This window comes from Rhinolophus sinicus, linkage group LG05 (genome assembly GCF_036562045.2).
Source record: "Rhinolophus sinicus isolate RSC01 linkage group LG05, ASM3656204v1, whole genome shotgun sequence".
Taxonomy (NCBI): Eukaryota; Metazoa; Chordata; class Mammalia; order Chiroptera; family Rhinolophidae; genus Rhinolophus; species Rhinolophus sinicus.
Window position 1 is genome coordinate 38,823,689 of NC_133755.1, and position 15,223 is coordinate 38,838,911.

A 15,223-nucleotide genomic window follows, 5' to 3' on the forward strand; every position below is an offset into this window, starting at 1 on the left:
TCAGAGTTAATGCTTTGTTTATGTTAGTTATATTTGTTAGTATGATTACTAATTTAAATATTGCACTGATGAAATACAGTATATATTACATAATAAAGACAATACAGAATTCAATAAAAAAATTGTTGCCAAATCAGAAATACACAACTGACTACTTAATGGGAAGTACATAAAACCTGTATTCAGATTGCTTTTAAAGTAGCTTTAGGTTTTCACTCCACTTTAATAGACTGAAACCAGAAATTGTAGCTGATTAATTATGAGTATAGTTTATACAAGAAAGATAATATGGAAATACAATAAAAAACACATATTAAAAATAAAAAGCCTTGACCCTGTAGAATATATGAGCAAATGAGTCAGCGTTTAGAGTAAATGCTTACAAAGAGCTTATTTTTAAACTGTTCTCTGTTTTAACCAACTTTTTTGATTAACCCCATCCCTTTCTGATCCTTATGTAGTGAAATTGGAGAACTTTTACTGTATTGCCAAATTGTTCTCCAAAATGATGGTATCCTTGGATTTTCTAATGTAGGCAATATACTGTTTGCTCTTACTGTAGATATCAACTCTAACAATTTTGGGAACAATCTTCTTCTACTAAGTGTGTATATCTCTGTTCCTCAAGGTTTATTACTTTTTGCCCCATTTTCTATATCATTCTCTAACACAGACACTCAGAAAGAAAATCATTTTATATTGCAGTTTATATTTCAGTAGTAATTTCCTTCTCATATAAAGCACCTAGTAAACAGTCTGTTAGTTACAATACTTATTTTACTCTTTAAAAAATAGAAATCATAAACAGGTAAGTAAGATACCCTACCCTTTTCACATTTGTCTTCTGAAGTATTGGTCAAAAGTGGTGCTGTGAGGACATGCATACAATGGATGTAGAAGAAATTTAAAAATTCACTTTTTTCAGTTTTCTGAAACACAGAATTTAAAAAATACTTTATTATCTTTATAATAAAACATATTTAAGAATTAGCAGTGTGGGTTATACACAAATAACATACTTTAAGATATTGTGAAAGAACAAAAAAAATTAGTTATAGTCACCTTAACCTTATATTTCCGCAGAATTTAAAAATCAAATCTATTTCACATTACAAATTCAATTTAAAAATGAAAAAGATCAGATAGTATTACAGAAAGTTTTTCTGAAAATTATTCAGAATGCTTTTTTCCCAAATATGCTTGTGATCTGAAATGAAATGAAGACTCAAATCAATCAAGCAATGTGAGAGCAACTTAACTGCTTAAAATTTGAAATCCCAGATTTCACAATGTATCCAAATTTGAAAAACCACCAAACTGATTTATAAAACCACTAGAAACAGGATAGAATTTCGATCTATTTACAATTTTTTTCAAATCTATTACTTGAAAATTTGGGAAATAATGCTTTTTGATTTTCTGGGCTACTGTTTTTTATACAACTGATACCATTAACTTGCAATGATTTAAAAATACTATATGTGTTCTCTAAATATAAGGGAATTTTATAAAGGAAAAATATTCCATTGTTTTGAGACAATCACTCTTAATACTCTGGAATAAATCTTTTTTTTTTTTTTTTTTTTACCTCTTTTACTGTGAAGTTGAGATCATTCAGCATATATTTTTTCTTTTTTTCATAAAAAACATAAAATTTACCATCTTAACCATTGTTAAGTGTATACTTCAGTATAACTCACTTTATTGAACGTTAATTTTTAAAAAGGCCCTAAATAGAAGTGCTAACATTTCACTAAGATCTTAACAGATTACAATATTGTATTTTGCCCCAATGAACTGCTACAGGAATACGTTGCTACTTGAATACCAAGTGTAAAAATACTTAAGTATTTATTTATTGTTTTCCAAAATTGTGATTTTCAAAAATCTTATATCTACATAGAATTTATATATATATGCATAATTATTATATATAAAATAATCTAAAACTGATTACATAAAAATGCTTTTTATTTCAGAGTAATTTCTTACATTAGTTGTAGCCAGCATGTTCTCTGGATCAATTAGAGTACGAAGAAGTCCCATTAACTGAACAGCACCTCCTAGCTCAGGATCAGTATCACAGATCATTTGTTCAATTACTACATTAATGAGGAGGATATCCTGAAAGAAAACATTTCCATTAGACCTGGTTTCGATATAAGATAAATATACCAGCTGAAAGAACAAAATCAAAATCACAAAGGAAAAAACCCCAAAGAATAGATGAACTTATTTAAACTTTTTTTCTTTCTAATGTTTTCCAAAGTTCTATAAAAATACTGGAGTGGAAAAAAAAAAAAAAACCTAAAGAAAAAAAGAAAGAGCATGCTACAGCTTACGACACCATCAATATAGGGAAATGGAAAACAAAACCTTTTACTAGTGATTCTTGTTCACTGGAGCTTCTAACATTCTCATTCCAGGTTTCAGTGTCAGGTATGAATTTAGAAGCTGACTAAACAAGCAAGATCACACATCATGCGATCCCAAAACATAGCTTATCTCAGCTTCTAATTAGAAAATCCTTTCTATCAACAAACTCAGAAAAAATAACCCAGTATACAACTCTCCACAGGAGGCGAGAGGATGCACATTATGTTATGTAATAATTCAATGCTAATAGATTTATTATTGTATTAGTAACATGCTCTTGGGTCTTAAAGAGCCACAAAGCAGCTTGCAGAAACAAATTTTGTCTCCTGCTTGTATTTTTAAAGTAGAAATCTTGAGCATTAAATTAGGATACAAAGAGATTGTTCATATGAAAGAAAAAAGTTTTGACATTAACTCAGTGGACTTAAAAATATGTTTATTATTGGGAGAAGAAAGATAGTAACTGAAGGAGATGAAATAAGGGAACTGCATGGAATGAAGATAAATACCTTAAGTGGGGAGAATTCTGTAAAGTAATAAAGTTTCAGTATAAAGCACTTTTTATTATTATTTTGTTTTGCTGGCCCATCTCAAACTTAATACACTGTGTTATTTAAAAATAATATTCCTCGTGAAGTTTTTTGTAAACTTAAATGCAATAAAGAACCAACAAAACTATGTCAAAGCAACTTAACTGCTTAAAATAAGAATCCCACTCTCTATCATGTTTCAAAATTTGAACACCCATAAATCAATTCTATCATAATAGAGACAGAACAAAATTTTTTTCAAAGGGGAATTATGAAATAAAATTCACAGAGTTACATTTATAAATCCAGACCCAAACCTTATTTCAATTAGAGGGAAAAGAGCAGATTGATTCTACATTAATCTGCTGCGGTTTCTTATTCTGGTGTGTTCAGTCAAGTATACCTCATATAAAATGTTCAGATATTACAAAAAGGTGTCAGCCAGTGAGCTTTCTTCAAAACAATACTATTGCATTTAATTAAAAAAAAAAAAGTAAAAAAAAAAGATACAATTTTAAGAAATAAAATGTGGTATGTTCTATATAAAATATTAACCAACCCGTAGAGATTAACTGATGTATTTTTTTAACTTATTATGACAATTTCTTTTTTTTTTAAGCTGGAGAATTTTTTTTTTTGCAGTTTTATACTGAAGTTAATGTTTAATAACTCATTGTTCACAACTGATTTATAAAAAAAAATTAACCCTTAAATTGTACATCAATATTCTGTAACTACAAATTTTATTTATCACTCTCTTTCAAGTCTGAAGAAAATGATTAATTTATTAAATTCCACAGACAGCGCAGTTGCACCGACTTAACATTTAGTCTTAATTCCTACGCTCATATGAGAATTAAGAACAGCCAGTATCAAACTGGTCTGAAACCTGATTGTGTTCCTGGCTCAAGATTCCAGTAATAAATTTGTAAATCCACACTAAGACACAAAAATAAACTAGGGTGCATATGTCATATAAAAAACTTGACAGTAGAGTAAAAATTAACATTAAAAATGTTACCAAATTTCAACCATATTATGGTGTTTTATTCAATTTCAAAATGCCTGATTAACAGTGAATAAATGTAAATAACTTCATGTAGGATTTTAAAAAAAGTTTGCGCATTTCAAAATGGTTATGGAATTAATATAATTTTGAAAATGTCGAAGTATGCTGCACATATTGCACTTCTCTGCTAGGCTGTGCTAGTATCTTCCACGGCAAGACACTAAATAAACTACTGAATAAAATGCACTTTTAAATCAATAGATACTTGATTAATTTCCCTGAAATTATCAATATCATTACGAAAATCTTCCAGGATTTTGATTCCTTAAATACAAGTTTAAAGTTTAACTTAAGGAGGGGGAAAAAAAACCCTTCATATATTTGACTATGTCCTTTTTTGGTCTTTCAGTGACCAAAGACAATTTTAAACAAAATATGCTTCATGTTTCCAGGCTGAATAAAAAGCTACAATTTATATTTTCCAAATTTAAAAATATTATACTTATCAAGAGCTATTAATTTTGAAATGTCTGTCTGTAGGTCCCCTTTGGACCTTTCTCAACTTTTATAATCAAGGTATTTTAATCAATTATGTACTAGAATAAAATTATGTAAGGAAAAACTTATTTTGCAAAAATAAAATCACTTCCCAATATGCTTGACAGAAACAAGCTATTCATTTTTATTTGTGTTGCACTGAAGACATTACTGAAATTTGTCCAGTGGTTTATTTCCAATTGATCCATTACGGAATTCTTCGGAATGTTTTAAGGTTGGCTGTAGCTAGAGTTCTGACTCCCATTTGGACCCTGCTCTCCTTCACTGTTTGGAGCAGGTTTTGTTTTCGGCATCTTACTAAGAATAGTTGCCATCTCTTTTCTCATCAAAATTCTTCCATTGCTCATATAGTTTTAAAATAACCCTGATTATTTCCAAAATCATCTCCATATCCACAGAAAGCTCAGCAGACCACTGTCTGGATCTTTCTGCTCTACAACACAGGCTACATGTAGGCAAGCTAAAGCTATCATGAAAGGAGGATACAGTAGGCAAAGATCCGTTCTGGAGGTATCATTCACTATCCTCCATGCAAGGGGAAGCAACATGTTTTCTTGGCCAATGTCCTGCACATCGTGGAGGAAAGGTCTTTAAGGCTGATACACTATCAAGCAACAATCCATTAGTTGTAGAAGACAGAATTCACATTCTAATATATGGTTCAATCTATAAGGAAATTCCTTTGGAAAGGCATATGAAAATCTAGTTCTTAATACAGAAGTAGTGCAGAAATCAATTTTGTATTTGAGACTACTTCAAATACCTCTAGTTTGGATGCCAAAAACACACATGTAGGAGCCATTAATACAGGATCTATACCTTTTAGAGAATACCTGGCATAGAATCACTTGAAATAGACTGTAGCAGTGGTGATAACTTGTCTTAATTTAAGATGTTTACCTAATGCTTGGATAACGTTTGTAAAAACTACGTAATTTCCAATATTCTTCTGAGAAACTTTTTTTGATATTCCTTCAACAGATCTTGTTTATCAAAATCCGATGCAAATAACGCGAGGTCTGCCATGGAACACAGCTTGCCCTGATGAAAAAAGCACCATCCGGCAGAGCGACCCACTGAGCAACCATAGACTGACCAACCCGAGGAGTAACCATGCTCCTCAATCTCTTATTATGGCAAATTTCACTCTCCAGAATTATTTTGAAGTAAATTCCGTATATATAATTTTATAAATCTTTCAGTATGAAACATTTAAAAGTATTTTTGAAAGTCCTTTAAAAATAAAAACATGGACTCTTAAAAAAAAATCCCAACCAACTAAACTTACATAAAAAATTCAATTAAAAAGAAAGAACCCCAATGCTATTATACCTTAAAAGAAAAAAAAAGGATTTATTCCTAAGTGAGAAATACAGTGAAAATACCTGCCAAAATAAGTAGTTCAGTAAGAGCTGTATTACTTATCCAGGTAGGTTCTAAAATAAGTTTTTACTGGATGTTTCACAGGCCATTAGCATAAAAATGTGAAATCTGTGGCATAACAAAAAGACAGTAATTACTGAAAAATCCACTCTTCCAGCTTGGATAGAAATAATGAGTATAGTAAAAAATGTTAATATTTCCTAGTGTCTCAATACATGTTATATTTTAATATATGTTCCTAAAACCAAGTCTGTTCTATAGTATTAGAAAGAAGTTTGAATGCTGTACATTTATTTTAAAGGGACATCAAAATTTCAATTACCCAATGACTACACATGTAAATTATTTCTTTTTCATTTTAAAAGTTGCCACTAACCAAATATAGAATTCAGCAATACAGGATCCTTAATCTTGAAAATTAAAAAAATTGCAATTTATCCTTTTTTGTGGGCTAAAAATTATTTTGAGGCAACAAAACATTTTTAATTATAGAATTGCTAGATAGCAAAAAATTCAGGGACATGAAAGGCCTTGACGACTGTGATTGTAAGACAAATTGAGAAAGGGACTTTTTATAGTTAAAAATCAGTAACTTCTTTAAGTTTCATGCATCAATTAAATGTAAACAATATTTCTAATGAAAACAAATAAAAGCTTTAAAAGTTAAGAATTCTTAAAGTTAGTAGCTTACTTTCTCATGGTCTGAGAGATTTTATGATGAATGCTTTTCATCACACACATCACTAAGGATAGAATACTGAGTGTTAATTTCTAAGTTATCTTTTGTAAAGGATGGCACTAAGATCAGAACGTCAACAGTGAGATAAACTAGGTATTTATTTCTAGTCAGATTTAGTATTTTTGGGGTTTTAAAAAAGCTTTAAAATATACTTAACCCAAAATATTTCTTCTATTTCTTTCTACTGCCTAAACTATACCATAAGCCCAAACTGATTCTTAATAAAACTTAAAAAAAAAAGAAAGGAAATATCTATCAAAGATAGACATAAAAATCTAAGTTAAGAGATTAAACATAAAACTAGTTTTATTTACTAGTAACTCATACAAGGATAAAGGTAACACTGGGATTCAAAACCTTTAAGGGACATAATTATATTTTAGTTATTTTCTAAACACTAAAATACATTTAATACAAGAAAGAGTACTTTAAATTATTGTTATATGTTCATTTTGTCTTAAAATTAGTTTAAGGGGAAAGTATAAATATTTCTAAAGTGGGAAACTGCAACACTGGTCTCATTATTAAACGTTCATCCCACTAAAAAAAAAAAAAGAAAAATACACATTTGAACAAGTGAAAGTTAACTTCTTAGTGATGCTAGGTAAGTGCCAGACCTATGGGCTTGAAATTATATTTCATTAGCATTTGGAATTTTTAAAAAACCAACATGTAAGAATTTTATTCCGTGATAATCTATCTGTGTTTTTTTTTTGTACAATCAATCCAATTGCCAGTCAAATACAATACAAATCAATTGGCATATATTCTGGGTTTGCCAAAGTCACAAATGATCAGAAATCTATTATTTTGCTTTATAATAGATTAAGATTATGGGGCCTTTTCTCTTGATAATTTGCAAACACTACTTTACAGGTAATTCACACAGAACCAGAGCATTATTACTTACATCGTCACTCTGCTGGGCTTCTTGCATTACAAATTCTCGGACCATGGATGGACTAAACTCTACTAGATAAGAAAATATATCTGTAGCAGCCGATCTGACTTGCAAATCATCCATGCCCTGATCAAAGGAAAAATAGGTTACTTAGAGACTGTTAACAGAAGTTATGCTTGTGTTTTCCTTTTCTTTTCCAAAATTATGTACACCTCTAACTTTTTGGATTTAATTGCACTGGAATCAAAATATATACCCTCTCCAGCCTTTCCTTCCTTTTCATTTAGAAATATTAAAGACTTTTAGGCGGCTGGATTAGTTTCAGCCAGATTTTTACCAATACAAATATAAATATTCAGAGAATTTAAAAATAAGAATCAGTGCAGGGTTATAAAGCAATGCCTCACAAATGCTGTAACAAGTTTTTTTTGGACGGGCGGGGGTTGCAGGGAAGAGTTCTTGATTTAATTATATGCAAAAATGTGAATGATGTCTCCTAGTTAAAGCTTCAAAACCTTCCAGAATCTGTCTTTGGTCCTGGATTTGCCAATTACTTTACACCTTAATAACTGATTCTCTCTTTTATGACTCTCCTAATAGGGGATGCTTTTGAAAACACTTTGGGCATTTTCCCTCTTTTCCAAAACTTAGGTTTCTAAGGTAGTGATCCTCCTGAATGCTTTTTCCCCCTCAACACGTGAAGGATACATGATTTGTTACAAAATCTCCAGGTGATTCTGAAAACATTCTCTGAACTCAGCAGATCTTCAGCAGATCTCTTCGTGTGGTCCAGAGAATGCTGATGAGGGGTCTAAGACTCTTTTCAGGAACAGTATGAGAGTAAAACTATTTTCATAATAATAAATAATACTAAGGCATCATTAGCCTTTTTCACTTTCAGTCTATCACAAATATAGTGGATTTCTCCAGAGGCTAAAAGACATGTGATATCACAACAAATTAAAACACAGAAGCTCTAGCTATCGATTAAACCAGACATTAAAGGGATTGGCACAAAAAAAGTGAAACAATGCCAGTCTTTCATGAAATATTTTTTTTTGTTTTGGAAAAATTATTTTTTCATAAAAGTTGTATTATTTATGTTAACATATAATGGGTTATTATCTTAAAATGAATTAAATACTTGAAAATTTTCTCAATTTTAATTTTTCATATAATAAAACTCAAACAAAAATATGAGAACCATTGCCCTAACCCAATATTGCAGCATGAGGCCCTTTGGGTCAATCTGCCCTTACTCCACTCACTGATCCAAAAAAGATTTTTGTTAGTTTTTATGAAACACACTTAATATTGTTACAGAAGAGAAAATAGTCTTGTAATAATAACATGTAGGATTTTTATTTACCTGAAGCCATATTATATGGAAGTGATTACATATTAATATTATAAATTTAACTTAATAAAAATCTGAAGACTGAAACACTCTTGTAGTAATTCACTATCAAGTGAATCATATCTTAAATTATAAAATTCAATATGCATTACTATAATAAATACTTTCCATCCTTAATATAAATCTATTACAAATTCACAATTTCAAAAACATGAAAAAAAGCTGTATAGTTACCATTACAATTTCAAGAGCAGGAAGAATCCCCAACTTTGCCAAAGTTTTGAAAAATGCATCCCTGTTTTGAGGTTGTAATGTCTGAGAAAATGCACAAAATTCCTTGAAAAAATTAACCTGTAATGTTAGAAAGTACAGTGAGACATGGACACACATAAAGGTAAAGCTGCCGCACACTATAATGTGATCAACCCCAGTGTGGAATTCACCTTTCTCATGGACCTTGACTTTTCAGAGTATCCTGGCTCCTCAAAACCCATATTAAAGAACCTATTAGAAACTAGCCTCCCATTAAAAGCAAACCTTGCATTATTTCTCAAACATTGAACAATTAAGTCTAAACACATTACAGCATCCACATTATGTGTGGACTCTCAGATGACACACACACACATTATTCTAAATTTATGATTAAGGTGTAAAAATGCCATATAAGACAGATATTTTGAATTTGAGCATACATTTTCATAGTAACCATGCTATAATAAACAGTTGCTGAGTTTCCAGGGAGACTTCAGAAGTATGATTTAATTTTTAAAAATTGGAAAGGACATTACAGATTTCCTAGTGTAAAAGACTAATTTCATAAATGAGAAAATTGAGTAAGCTATTAATAAAGAAATACAATGAAAGTGACTTGGTAGATTTTAAGGCAGTAATCTTTCATTACTTCTTAAAACCCAAGTACTGATTATAATGTTAAAAAAAACGGCAAATTGCTGGTAAACACAAATCACAATTTTCTTTCTCCAAAGCATGGTTTATTTTCAAAAAAATAATTACAAACACATTCAAAAAAGAAAAAACATTTCCAAGAAGCAATTATTTATCATTCTTTTATTTAAGAAGCATTCTCCTTACCACTTGTTTAAAAAGAAAAGCATCTTTATAACATGAACATCTACAACTATGAAAATGTATAAGTTTGTAGTTCTGTCTTAACATGAACGACATATCTGATTTTGGGATTTGTAAGGTACACCATTCTCCTCATTGGGAGAAAAACCCACATCAAAATATCTTTAAGAAATTTCTAAAATACACAAAACATTAAGTTTAAGAAACTTTGAGAATAATCATTTATAGTATAATTTAAGTACCTATCTTTCATGTCATACTAATTATAAAAAACTCTCTTTTACATTAACAGATTCAATATTAAAGGCCTATATGCCAAAAGAGTAAGTACTTTTTAAGGGTTTGAATTTCAAGAATAACTTACCAATTCACGCCGTTTATCATCATCTGTAGCCTCATCTGTTAATTGTGCAAACACTTCAGATAAAAACTTCTCATCTTCCTACATGAGAAAAAATAATTACTAAGAAATACAAACAAAACTATAAAGTTACACCCATTTGTATGTTCTACACAAATTATAATTCCAGGGCATATTCATGTTATAATTTTTGAAACTTGACTGCACCATTCAATATTAGTTATATATACATTAATATTTCATTTAACCAGAAATCTTAACTATAAAGAACTTTTTGGAGAACAAAAAGATGTTCTAGAAGTCTTGCATGAACACTCATTTACTTTAACTTAGAGCTTCTCTAGCTCCTCTCAGGTTTTATTTACTCTTAATTCAAACATAATTCAAACAAGTTAGAAGATCTCATTACCAGCCCATAGCAGGTTAGAAAAATTACAAATATGGAACAAGTACAGCAGATAAAGGAGGCTGAATTCTGGCAGATAAAATTAAAAAGACTTTTAAAATACACAAACTCATGAAATATATTAATCTAGGTACATCTGGTAGAGAGTCTTACACATTCTGTGGTCCCCAAGGATATAACTCAAAACAAAACACTACAATAACTGCTTTTCACACTGATGACTCTGAAGTATTAAGACAGATATGTGTTAATTTCTCTAAGCACTGTTAAAAAGGATAAACAGAAAAACATAGTAGAGTATGTACCGTATGATCTTATTTTTAACATAAATTTGTGTCTCAAGTCTAGAAAGGATGAATATTAAAATGTTAATTATCATCTTTTGGTGACAGATTATGAGTGTTTTTTTTTCTTATCTATATTTTTCAATTTTCTATAATAAGCATGTAGTATTAAATTATAAAGGAAAAAATTGACATGAATATTGCAATTTACTTTAGAGATTTCCATCAACCTGCTAAAATAAAATTGTGCTTTTAAAAAGTTTCAATTATCTTCAAAATCCACTTTTATGAAATATAGTTTGCATTAATTTTAATTAAAGTAGCATGTTTTAAAAATGCCTGTAATTGTGATACCTGCATGGCTCATAATAAAATCAAACCATGATATGTAAAGGATATATCTCAAATACCTGCCCTTCTTACTATAGATCATCTATGAAAGCCCTTAAAGCCTTTCTGAATAAGATGGGGTGTGTGTGTGTGTGTGTGTGTGTGTGTGTGTGTGTGTGTGTGTGTAATAATAAATGAATGAAAACCATCAGGTATGATCATGGAGAATATAACATGTTCTCCCACTATACATCAACTCAAAGACACAGCACTGAGAGATAACTCCTTTCATTAATCTCACTTAGAATGGTGTTTCTTTTGTTACTTATTTTGACTCCTTTGGGACATTTATACACTGTGTGTGATCCATTTTCTGAGAGTTCAACTTCAGATATACTCAATCATCTTTTACTTAAATCACTTTTTCCAAATTCTTTTCACCTGAATATTTTACGTTTTGGTGAATAAGTACACATTTACCTCCATTTGTACCTTTTAATACATTTTTAACTTCCTGCAACTCTCCCAGATTAAATCTTCCTTTTTTTGTCTAAAGATTTTTAACCTTTTCAAAATATCTTCATAGGAAAACAGTTCCAATTCTTGATAAATGCTATTTCCCATTTAAGTTCTTTGTATGTGATTCATTAATTGCATGCTGACAGAACTACATAAAGTATAAATAGAGGTAATTTCAAGTACTATATAGTCTGCTAGGAGAATTCTTTGACTTCTAGGTTGCTTTTCCCCCCCGATTTCTAACATTATTCTTGATCATATTCTACAAAAGCACTCTGTTCCAATGTACATATTAAGGAAATTGATTGACAGCTTAAAGCCTATCATAAATACAGTTGGAATATTTTTCTCTAAATCTCTTGTTCTCCAAGCTATAACTAGTCTCTTTAGATCACTTACAGGCACACACAAAAACCCCAAAAATCAAAACCCAGGACCCAGTCACCATTTTTAGAATCATATAAACACAGAAACTTAGAATTAGATCAGGCTTTAAGAGATTACCTAGAGATTGCCTAGTTCAATTTTAAATTTCATGAGACTGAGGTACAAACAGTGGACTTACCTGAGGATAGCTAGTGACAGAGATGGATTTGGAATCCAAGTCTCCTGCATAATGAGGTTTTTGTCACTCCTACCAGATAAAATAAACTACAGGACAGATTCCTAAGTAGACTTTGGTCTTGAAACAAACCAAAGCAAAAGACAGACACACACACACACACACACACACACACACACACACACAGAATGGGACAAATCTCGTAAGATAAAATTTAGTATGTTAAATCCTATACGGGGTTCCAAAAACCTCTAAAACAAAATGAAGAATTGTATTACAAACAGTTGTTTTCTTAAAGGTTTTCTAAGATTTTACACATTTCAGTAGTAATTGGGATAAAAGAGAATTAGACATTGAAATCTTGATATATGCAAAGTATGTCAAAAGCGAACTAAGTCATTGATCCTATGGGGTTTGTTTTTAGCTCAACTTTCATCTACGGAATAGTGGAAATATATGTTGTATGTTAAAATGTCTACATTTTAGATACCTGTCCACTATCATTTCTAGTGAAGGGAAAAGTTAAAACTAGTTCTGAAAAGGACCTTAATCTGTAGCTGTCTCTGTGGAAATAACTTCACTGTATTACTGGCTTTTAGGTCAACATATTTAAGTATATTTCTCAATTCTGGGCACAAGGAATTTTGAACTGCAATTAGCTAGAAAATTCAAGCCAACTGAAATCTTAGGCCCCCATCATGCTTAAGAGAATCTCAACGTCTTAGAGTACATACTAGGAGCCAGTGACCACACTGAATGCGTTCATACAATTTCTCAGGTAATTAACCTAATTTAGGCTAGGAATTTTGTACCTTTGCATTACCTCATTTTGGTCCAGTTAGATAAAATTCTTATATTTTCATTTGCCTTATGTAACTCATGCAACAGCAGGTTGACATTCATTTCAGAAGCTACAGATCTGTACACTACTTAGCCAGAAGGGCATCTGGAAATACCTAATACGTAGCCACAAAATTTTTACATGGAGATCTCACAGTAGGGCTTTAGGAAATGAGACTTTACAGGCCAATGGCCATAATCTTAATTACTTTTTCTCACACTGTTGAAAATTGAATTCAGCATCATGGTTGACACATAAGAGATAATTAAGTGGTAAACCCTAGATAAACAACAGGTAGTTCACAGTACCTGGCTATTTCATTGAATGCATTTCATGGACCAGAAATGAGTAAGACTATTTTTTTTAAAGCTACACTTGATTTATATAATTATAGCCTTCACAAATAATCACAAAATACATAAAACGACATGTAGAATGTTATATTTATAATTTGCATAATTTATTTTTTAAAACATTAAAAAGCACTAATTTACTAGGTTTTGGCAACCCTTCTTAAGTCAAAAACAGTCATTTGAAAGCTCCACGTCAGCTTCTGTCACTGGGTCCTTTACATCAACTATATTGTATGGGTCTATTTCTAATCTCCTGAGTGCAACTGTTTTTCTGCCAGGAAATGAAATGGCACCCTGAATTGCACTGTATCATTTTTAAAAGGCAGGTCCCATATATTGTAAATGAAATGTAATGTGTAAGTCTAACTTTCCTGACACTTATTTTGTGGAATAACAAAAAAACTGCTAGGTAAAAGAATGATCTGGAGAAGTAAACGCTGTACAAAAAGTATACCGATAATAGGTGAATAATGGTTGGAAGTATCATAAAATGGTGTCTCATAACTAAATACTAAGTCAGAGATTCTCAACTTTTTGGTCTCAGGAACCCTCTAAACTCTTAAAAATTAGTGAGGGAACCAAAGAGCTTTTATTATATTTATGTTTATCAATATTTACCATACTTAAAACTGAGACATCTAAAAACATTAATTTGTTTTAAAAATAAGCTATATGTTTGTAAATATTTTTTATGAGAAGGAACTATATGACCCAAAGTTTTAAAAATTTAGAAAGAGGGGCTCTGTTTTACACTTTTACAAATCTCTTTAATGTTTGGCTTAAGAGAAGACAGCTAGATTTTCATATTTTCTTCAGCATTCAGTCCGTTGTGATATATTGTTTTGGTTGAAATATAATAAAGAAAATATAGCATCATAGTGACATGACGTTGGAAAACGGAAAAAAACCTCACAAACTTCTCTAAAAAGGCTCTAGGGACACATAGACCATACTTGAGAACCACTATACAAAGTGTACAGTAGTGGCTCCAGAAACTCAGTGACACATAGGGAAATAACAAAGACAGTTACACAGAAAACTCTGCATATAGTATACTATCATAAGTAAAGCAAACGCTTCAAAATCATATTTACTACACTATTAAAAATATAAAGGATTAACATAATAAACATGGAATAAAACTCCTATTTTACAATTCCAGGAGACAGAATAAAATCAACCTCACATAGCAAAGAATTTGACTAACTATCATTTCCTGAAAATTAACGACTGTTTCTCAATCCTGGCTGCATATCTGAATTATTTGGGAAGCTTTAAGCACACAGCTATACTATCCCAGTAATAAAATGGAATAAAAGATACTTTTAAAAATAGCTGCTTTTGTTTGGGATGATGAAAAAATTCTGGGAATAGAGGTGATGGGTATATTATACTGTGAATGTCCTTAAATGTTACAAATTGTACATTTAATGGCTAAAATGGTGAATTTTATGTCATGTATATTCTACCACAATTTATAAAAAGCAAAAAATAAAGTTAAAAAACACCCAGCTACGTCACAGGACACTTAAAAATATAAAAGGTCACATTAAGAAATGATTCTCCTTCAGAAGTCATGACGTAAACAAAAGAAATCTTTCAAAAAGGATTGAACAGCAGCT

The 15,223-nt window shown here is 30.6% G+C and overlaps 1 protein-coding gene and 1 pseudogene across 3 annotated transcripts in view; both read right to left on the reverse strand.

Moving 5' to 3' along the window:
* Positions 1-15,223, reverse strand: part of PPP4R3B (protein phosphatase 4 regulatory subunit 3B) — a 55,812-nt gene that overhangs the window by 21,562 nt on the left and 19,027 nt on the right. For 2 of the 3 annotated variants that reach the window (XM_019719723.2, XM_019719717.2), the window contains exons 5-9: positions 10,310-10,387; positions 9,088-9,204; positions 7,506-7,622; positions 1,993-2,124; positions 827-929 (exon numbers count right to left, since the gene is read on the reverse strand). In XM_019719723.2, the coding sequence (XP_019575282.2) occupies positions 827-929; positions 1,993-2,124; positions 7,506-7,622; positions 9,088-9,204; positions 10,310-10,387 (547 nt within the window). Of the gene's footprint in view, positions 1-821; positions 930-1,992; positions 2,125-7,505; positions 7,623-9,087; positions 9,205-10,309; positions 10,388-15,223 lie in introns of all 3 variants that reach the window. The other variant, XM_019719728.2, reaches the window with a different exon arrangement.
* On the reverse strand, positions 4,576-5,403 carry LOC109439452 (cyclin-C; annotated as a pseudogene).